Source organism: Trichechus manatus, unplaced genomic scaffold, assembly GCF_000243295.1.
Source record: "Trichechus manatus latirostris isolate Lorelei unplaced genomic scaffold, TriManLat1.0 scaffold00054, whole genome shotgun sequence".
In the NCBI taxonomy this organism is placed as follows: Eukaryota; Metazoa; Chordata; class Mammalia; order Sirenia; family Trichechidae; genus Trichechus; species Trichechus manatus.
This window is the reverse complement of record NW_004443990.1, coordinates 16,271,586-16,280,581: the sequence shown is the minus strand read 5'-3', so window position 1 is coordinate 16,280,581 and position 8,996 is coordinate 16,271,586. Positions and strand designations below refer to the sequence as shown.

The following is an 8,996-nucleotide window of genomic DNA, read 5'->3' as shown; positions in this document are numbered from 1 at the left end:
AGCACAACTTGTACAAGGAAAGGTCATGGAAGCTCCATAGACACTTCCAAACTCCCTGAGGGACTGAATTGCTGGGCAGAGGGCTGTGGGGACCATAGTTTTGGGGAACATCTAGCTCAATTGGCATAACACAGTTTATAAAGACAATGTTCTACATTCTGCATTGGTGAGTAGCATCTGAGGTCTTAAAAGCCTGTGAGCAGCCATCTAAGATACTCCACTGGTCTCACCCCTTCGGGAGCAAGGGGGGAATGAAGAGAACAAGATACAAGGAAAAGATTAGTCCAAAGGACTAATGGACCACAGCTATCACGGCCTCCACCAGATGAGTCCAGTACAGCTAGATGGTGCCTGGCTACCACCACTGACTTCTTTGAGTAGGATCAAAATAGAGGGTCCTGGATAGAGCTGGAAAAGGATGTAGAATAAAATTCTAACTCACACACACACACAAAAAGACCAGATTTACTGGCCTGACAGATTGGAGAAACCCCAATAGTATGGCCACCGAATGCCCTTTTAGCTCAGTGGTGAAGTCACTCCTGAAGTTCACAGTTCAGCCGGGGATTGGACAGCCTCATAAAAGAAAACAGGACTAATGAGGCACAGCAGTCCAGGGACAAGGACTAGAAGGCAGGACGGGACAGGACAGCTGGTGATAGGGAACCCAAGGTTGAGACGGGACCGTGTTGGCATGTCGTGGGGTTGTTAACCATTGTCATAGGGCAATATGTGTACTCTTTAATGAGAAACTATTTGTTCTGCAAACCTTCATCTAAGGTACAAAAAAAAAGAAAAAAAGAAAAGAAAAGAATTATCTATGTGAAATCAAATTGACAACAGCAACTCAAAAGGTTTGAATGGAAGCCTAGGGGGCAATGAGTTGAAGATAATGGTGATGGAATAATTTGGAAAAGGATAGTGAGAATAGCAACACAACCGGAGGAATGTAATCGATGTCACTGAATTGTATATGTAGAAACTTTTGAAATGCTGTCTCTTTGGCTATGTATATTTTCACAAAAAAAGGTCCTCCAGGTTTGAGAAGGGAGGGTGTTGACATGTCCTGGGGTTGTTAACCAATGTCATAAAACAATATGTGTACTGACTGTTTAATGAGAAACATTAAAAAAAAAAAAAAAAGTAGCCAAAAGTTAGAAACAACCTAAATGCCTATCAACAGATGAATGGATAAACAAAATGTTGTACATACATACAATGGGGTACTACTCATCCAGGAGAAGAAATGAAGTCTTGATACACGCTACAGTATGGATTGAGCTGGAAGACATTATGCTGAGTGAAATAAGTCAATCACAAAAGGACAAATATTGTATGACCTCACTTATATAAAAAGACAAGAAAAGGTAAATATATAGAGAATAAAGTTTATTAGCGGTTACCAGGGGTGAGAAAGAGGGGGAGATGGGGGTTAACGATAATGGAAATATTGAATTGATTAAGGGTAGGACTGCACAGCTGATTACTGTAATTGCTGTCAATAAGTTGTACACTTGTAAAGAGTTGAATTGGCAAAAGTTGTGTGATAGTTATGGTTACAACAAAGTAAAAAAAAAAAAGTAGCTGCTGAGACTACTTATGTACAACAAAAAACCTCCTGGTATTTGGTTTCTTGGTTTGGAGGTTCACGGTCATGGTTACATGGGACATCCCAGTTAATTGGCCTAATAGCAGGTTGAGTGCTTCTGCTCTACCTCCTAGTTCCTTGCATACTGCCTGGGGTCTTAAAAGTTTGCAAGCAGACATCCAAGTTACAACAATTGGTCTCTATTCGCCTGGAGCAACAGAGGAAGAAGGAGCGTCAGGAATAGAAGTGAGGATATGGAATGTGTGGCAAATTGCCTCCAAGAACAACTGCCTCCTTTGCCACGAGACTAGAAGAACTGGATGGTGCCCAGCTAGCGTTACTTAATATTTTGATCAAAGATTCTACAGAAGAATCTTGATCAAAAGGGAGAAAATGCAGAACAGAATTTCAAATTGTCATGGACTTCTTGGAGCCATGAAGGTTGGACGAACCCCTGAAACTATTGTCCTGAGATAATTTTTAAACCTTAAGCCAAAAATATCCCCCTAAGTCTTCTTTAAACCAAACTATAATAGTTTAGTTTAACTAGTAAAAAATGTCTGCCTTTAGTATTAAACTCTTTTAAGAACTAGCTATATGGATCACACTGACAATAGCAACCTGAAAGATTAGATAGTAACCTTAGGGAGCAGTGAATTTATGTTAATGGGGGAAGAAAAACTCAGAAAAGAAGGGTGAGAATGGTTGCACAACTTGAAGAATGTAATCAATGTCACTAAATGGTACATGTAGAAACTATTGAATTGGTGTATGTTTTGCCGTGTATATTCTCAACAACAACAGAATAAATCATAATAATAAAAAAGAATCAAATGAGTTAAGTTACATAAATTGTTTAGCACAGTGCCTGGCATGGAAGGAACGCTCCATAAAAGTTTAGGTCCAGTCGTTCTGGTGGTGTCGGTTATTAATATTATCTCTTCATATTCCCTGGAGATTATGACCAAAAGGGAAGTTACTGGTAATCAGAAGTCCCTGTGGGCTTGAAGGGATTTATAGAGGAGTCAATTATTCCATCTCCCTGCCTCTAAGCTCAGCTATTCCTGGGGCTCCATCTTGGGTTTCAAAAGCTCCAGGGAAAGTGTTGTTGTCAAACACTCACTTGGAGACCTACTTCAGTGTCTCATTGCTTCATGGTGAGTTTTGCAGCTCAGACCTCCTTGCTACAGCACAGTTCTTATTGGGTTCATACCAAGAGATGGAAGAGTTCAGACAATACCGCTGAACAATTTTGAAACATCTAACCATGGGTATGACCAAGTGGTATAGTGTGTAGCGTGCCCAGACTACTTGCAGGTAATCTTCCCACAAGTGGAGTTTAATTAAGCAAGCAAAGGGCTTTAGGAGATATTTCAGGTTCGCATTTTTCAAAGATTCTATGCCAATTTCCTGAAAAGCAAGTTGCCAATAGCCAATTTACTAGAAGCCAGTTCTCAAAAAATCAGTTTGCCAAATGACTAATTCACTGACAACAGAAAAATACTTTAAACTAGCATTAGGATATTTTGCCATGTTACTCCCCAGGAGCAGAGGCAAAGTGTAAGTCTAGAAAAAAATTTGACTAAGTCAGTTAACTTCCTTTAAGGAAAAGCCCATCTGTCTGCATAAAAAAATTCAGAGGCTGAGGTGAGACTAAACTTTAAAAGAAACCCTTAACAATGAACTGAATTAGTAATTTGAGTTGATTTCGGTAGCTTGGCCTGCTGTTCCTTTTTCAAATGGATTATTTTTTTAATTCTGTGGTGCTGATGGTGTGGGTAAAGTGTGCATAGTTTTTTGTTTGTTTGTTTGTATTAATTAAAGCCTATGCTTTATTCAGCCCTGGTGGCTCAGTGGTTAAGAGCTCAGCCGCTAACCAAAAGGTCAGCAGTTCGAATCTACCAGCTCCTCCTTGGAAACCCTATGGGGCAGTTCTACTCTGTCCTATAGGGTTGCTGTGAGTCGGAATCGACTTGACGGCAATGGGTACACACACACACACACACACACACACACACACACACAGTGGGTTGCGTGTACTGAATAGGTAGCAGAAGGTCATTAAGGAAGGAGCCCTGGTGGTACAGTGGCTAAGTGCTGGGCTGCTAATCAAAAGGTCTGCAGTTCAAACCCACCAGCTACTTTGCAGGAGAAAGATGTGACAGTCTGCTTCTGTAAAGATTACAGCCTTGGAAACCCTATGGGACACTGGTCACTATGTGTCACTGGGAGGTAGAGCCCCTGAGATCTTGAACTCTCACCCCCTCTCCACTCCACTCCAGGAAGCTGAAGAAGAAACTACCCCATATCTTTGAATCAATTCAAGCAAGGAGAGAAAACCTGTATCTGGTAACAGAAACTCTGGTGATGGCAAATGAGGAAACCCGGAGACATGAGCGGCAATCTAAATTTTGTAGCTGGATGAATTGGATCAGCCTCAGTTTTAAGCACAAGGTTAGGATCCTGGGAGGCAGGGATGGAGCGAGAGCCAGCCCTGGCCCACCTGCTGCAGGTCAGGGCATGACAGCGCAGACTCTAGGCTCTTCAACTCTTCCTTCAGACCTCCCTGAGAAGCCTTGCCTGCTGCTTGGCCCTCTTGTCTTGCTCCCAAAATGGGTGTGTGGTCTCGCTAATCAAGTCCCTCCTCTGTAACTCTTTAGTGATGTCTGCTTTCTGTTTTCTTCATGGCACTTCCCACTGTTTCTAACTACACAGGTGTTTTTGCTTGTTCATTGTCTGCCTACTTTCTAGGAGACAGGAGGGCAGGAGCAACAGTACCTGAACAAATAAGGCCCACAAACATTTGCTGAATGAACAGTGGAGACAAACAATTTTGGAGTCAGACATGGGTTCAGATTTTAGCTCTGCTACTTGCCCTCTCTGAGCCTTCCTTCTCGCATCCGTAAAATGGGGATAAATATATCTACCTCACAGGATTGTCTGAGACAGCAGACAAGGTAACTATGTAAAGCATCTAGGGATCTATCAATGTGAGCTCCTTTCTCCTAGAATCAAACGTCAGTGACGATCCCCACCCAGTGGGTCCTGGGATATCAAATAAAGCAGCTTGTCTTCCCCAACCCAGAAAGGATGAGTAAGCAAGGCCTGGTGGGTGGATGATGGTGGAGAGGGACACTGAACACGAGTGGGGTGGGGGTTGACTCAGCCGGGCTCTGTGCTAAGCTGGGGCCAGGTGAGCTTGGAGGTGGGGAGGGTTCCAGGAAAGAAGGCAGGTCCAGGCCTGGGAAGCAGGACTTGGGCTCCTTGCTTCAATCCTGCTGACCCAGGATTTGTGCCACTATGACACCAGGCCCTCCCTAGAAGGTAAGGATTCAGTCTCTCCAATTTTTTTTTTTTTTTTAATTTGGTGGCAGCAGGGTGTGGGGGTTGGGGGAGGGCCTGGAAAGAGGGAAGTTACAGAGAGATAACTGGTCTTTCTGATAACTGGTCTTTCTCTCTCTCTTTTTTTTTTGCAATGGCTTAGATATTTGTTTCTTGGGCAAAACAAAATCCTTTCCAGATGGTGAGTGAGCTGCTGGGCCTCCTGTTCATCATTCCAGAATGCGCAAGGATGCTACTTTTAGAATGAGGATGACAAATGGTCTGGAACTGTAGAGCTGTTAGGACTGAGAAAGCAGTAGGAGGCACCTGAGTGTGGGAACAACAGTGGTAAGGGCAGAAGAAAAGTCTGCCTGTTGGAGAACAGGCTGCACTGTATGTTGGCCCTGGGGTTCCCAAGCTCCTCTCAGGACAGCTTTGACTTGCTTTGTGCCAGACATTGTGCTGTGTCTTGGGCTCACAGCCCACATCAGAGGATTATTGATGGAGGAAGCATAATTGAATTACCTGGCCAGTTCTCACCCAGCAGCATTGGCATAGGCAGAATCCTATGGTTGCATATCTCTGAGGATGTAGGAAGTGGTCTGCAAACACAGTGCTCTGCCATATACATGCAATGACGAGGATACAAGTGCCCTGGCATGGGCAGTGAGGGATCAAAGTCCAGGAATGAACACTGGGAAGAGAATGTCCATAGGGAGCTGGAGGTGACTTGGAGACTTCTGAGATGATTCGTCTCCTCTTTGCAGGAAGGGATGGTGGTTCATTCCACCTAGGTAAGAATGGGAGCCAGCTGTGCTAAGGGTGTTAAGGGTGGCTGAGCTCCTGGCTCAAGGACTGCAGCTCAGATGGGATCAGCCAAGTGGGAACAGACGGGCAGTGTCCATAGCAAGTTTTAATTTTAGTCTGGAGGTTACATCTATCTCTTCCCAACAGTAGTTCTCAAACTTGGTGGTAGATATAAATCACCTGGGGAACTTTAAAAATATTGATGTCCAAGTCCCACGGATTTACTTGGTCTAAGGTGTAGCCCAGGCATTACGAGCGTTAATAAACTCCCCCAGGTGATTCTCATGTACAGTCAGGGTTGAGAACCCACTGCTTTAACTCTTCTCCTAAATCCTCACTACTCCTGTATGGTCCAAGGAAAGCACTTTGAATGGCAAGGACTAAATAACCCAAGTCTTGATTTCCTGGAGGTGAAGAAGAGTTTGGGGTTGAGAATAGACTGGGGGTGAACTGGGGTCAGCAGGAAGCAGTGATGGTGGGTGCCTGGGAGGGAGGATGGTTTGTTTTAACAGGAAAAGACTTGAAGAAGGGAAGACATTGAGAGGTGGTCTCCAGAAGAAAGGTGGACAAAGGATGGGGTCTAGAGGGACCTTCAGCCTTTTGGGCTGGGTGGGTCGGGTCCCTAATTGTTGCCTCTACAGGGAGGTCCTTGAGTTTGAAAAATTTCAGAAACATAAGAAGAAGGTGCAGGACTTGAGGAGTGGCTTCCAGGATCTGACTGAGCAGGAGCAAACAGATGTGCTAAGCTGCCTTACTAAGTTCCGCAGCAACGATGGTCATCTGCAGGATCTAGAGGAAAGAGTAAGGACCCAAAGAAAGAATTGGGGCAGATAGTGGGAGGAGGCAGTGGGGAGGCAGTTGGCTTCACTGAGGACAATCTGCCACAGTGGAACTGGTGCTCATTTCCCCCATCTCCTGGCCCCAGGCGTCTGAGGTCCTGATCTACGGGGATCTGCAGATGGAGGACCCAGCAGGTCCTCTCATAAGCAGCCTTTTTAATGCTGCTGGGATCTTGGTAGAGGCATGTGCAGAAGCCATTTAAGCCCTCCTGTATGCCTTGATGGGTGAGGAGGGATCTGGCTATATGGTTGGGTGAAGGAAATGCTGACAGAGGAGCCTGTAGGGAATTAAATCTTGGGAGGGAGTGCACAATACCCTTTACACTTTGTGAGGGATAGGCCTTCACATTTCAGAGACAAGTAGTCTTCCCCAGGTCAGGCATTGAGGGGCTGCCTCCTCTTCTCCTTGGCACAGCCTATGACCTTCTACTAAGGTTAAGAGGGAACAGGAGTCTCAGCAGGAGCCCATTTGGAATAACTCCCATCTAGCACTCCCAGGGGCTCTCTGAAATCTCCTTCTGATGCCTGTCCTGGGCCTGATCAGATACTGGACATCTGTCCCACCATGCGCCACTCCTCTCTGCCAACCATCCTCTTCTTTGCCCACAGAACTGTCCAAAGAGTATCAGCAGCTTGTGTTTGAGGCCCTGGAGACAGGGATGCTGCCCCTGTTGGTGGAAAAGGTGAGACAGTCTGGGATGAGGGTCAGGGTCATAGTGGAAGTTGATGCCTATGCTCTCAAGAGACCTAGAAGTCCCAGGGCATAGTCTTTTCCTACTCAAGAGTTCTCTGCCGGCTCACATTCATGCAGCTGGTTAACAGCAATTCTCTGGATGCACGGTTGCCAGAAAAATTTGGGTTGGGCTTTTTAGACCCTGTTGCTTGCCTATGGGCAAGAGAGGGGTAGAAAATTCTTAATCCCAGAATGGCAATTGGTACCCTCTTCAGTGCCAACACTGATTGATCAGCAGTGCCTGCCACTATGTTGAGAGAGTATCAGGCTCTCCAGGTTCTGCAGGAAAAAGTGCCACGATTGACTACTACGTCTGCCATGGGCTCAGGATTAAGGATTATTGCCAAGTATTTGCCATTTCTGGTATATTTCATTGTTCCCAGCTTGAACAGTCTGGTAGGTTTCTTTTTAGGTGGAGAGTACCCTGGAGAAGAAATGGGGAGAGCAATACAGCAATCCCCATGACATGGACTCTGACTCTGAGGTAAGTCCCCCTGTGTCTTCTGTGTTGCTCTCTCCATCCTGCAGCAGCTGAGTGACAAGACTACCTCTGCCTCCTCCTAACTACACAAGACCTTTAACCACTTCCCACTAGTCTCTGGACTCCCCTATTCCCCAGTCCAGCCTCACCACCACCACCACCACCACCACCACCATCACCCAGTCACCAGCATGATCTCTTTAAAACAAGAATTTTGCCATCTTTTGATGCAACCCATTCCCTACATGATAATGTTCAAAATCAGCCTGGGTTTTGTGCATGGAATTGTGATTAAAAGTGGTAGATTGATCATATGAATTTCCTTTCCCTTAAAATGACAGTAAAGAAAAAAAAAAAGATATAAACCCACACGGATAAAAAGAATGAGGCAGCAGATAAGAGATTTCAACACATCTTTCAAAGCTAGAAAGCAAGTAAAGGAGATGTGGGACTAAGAGGTTGGGGAAGAGTGGGGGAGGAGACTGATGGTTTTCATCATAAGCCTTTTAATTCTATTTGATTTTTTAAAAAAGAAAATGTAATTAAAAATAAATGTATGCTTGTTGTAAAGCATTTCAAACATTTCTCAAAATTAAAGTTGAAGGTAAATGTACTCTGTGACCTACCCTTCTCCCTCCAATATGATCACTGTTAACATTGGGTAAGTTAACATTTTTCCTCTTTTTAAAAAAACTAAGCTAGGATGATGTAACATAAATTGGTTTTGTATCTTTTGAACTAGGGTTTTCTTTTCAAAAATATTACATGCGGCAGGAACTCTCATACATTGTTGTTGGAGTGTATATTGATCAACCACTTTGGAAAACTGACTGACGGTATCTACTAAATCTAAACATATGCCTATGATCCAGCAACTCCACTCTTAGGTATATGTCCAAGAAAAATGAGTGCATGTACTTACCAAAAGACATGCATATACAAAAATGTAACAGGAGCTGTATTCTTAAGAGTCTCAAACTGAAACTATTCAACTGTCCAATAACATTAGGATGGATACACACATTATGGTATATTCATGCACCAATATACAACACAATAAAAAAAGGGAATAAATTACTGCTATGCATAACAATGGATGACTCTTAAGACCTAATGCTGGGCCGATGAAGCCAGATAAAAACAACATACTAACGTTTGGGTCCTTTGAGAAGCAGATGCTAAGATGAGATTAGATGTGCAGACACTTATTGGGGAAAGGCCTGTGAA

The 8,996-nt window shown here is 44.1% G+C and overlaps 1 protein-coding gene across 1 annotated transcript in view; it reads left to right on the top strand.

The window, feature by feature from the left end:
• GSDMB (gasdermin B) overlaps positions 1–7,964 on the top strand; it is an 11,671-nt gene extending 3,707 nt beyond the window's left edge. The window contains 10 exon segments of the mRNA XM_012555954.1: positions 3,871–4,042; positions 4,598–4,682; positions 5,073–5,111; positions 5,677–5,703; positions 6,358–6,387; positions 6,390–6,517; positions 6,642–6,780; positions 7,165–7,238; positions 7,701–7,772; positions 7,908–7,964. Of these exon segments, the coding sequence (XP_012411408.1) occupies positions 3,871–4,042; positions 4,598–4,682; positions 5,073–5,111; positions 5,677–5,703; positions 6,358–6,387; positions 6,390–6,517; positions 6,642–6,780; positions 7,165–7,238; positions 7,701–7,772; positions 7,908–7,964 (823 nt within the window).
• The last annotated feature ends 1,032 nt before the right edge of the window (positions 7,965–8,996 follow it).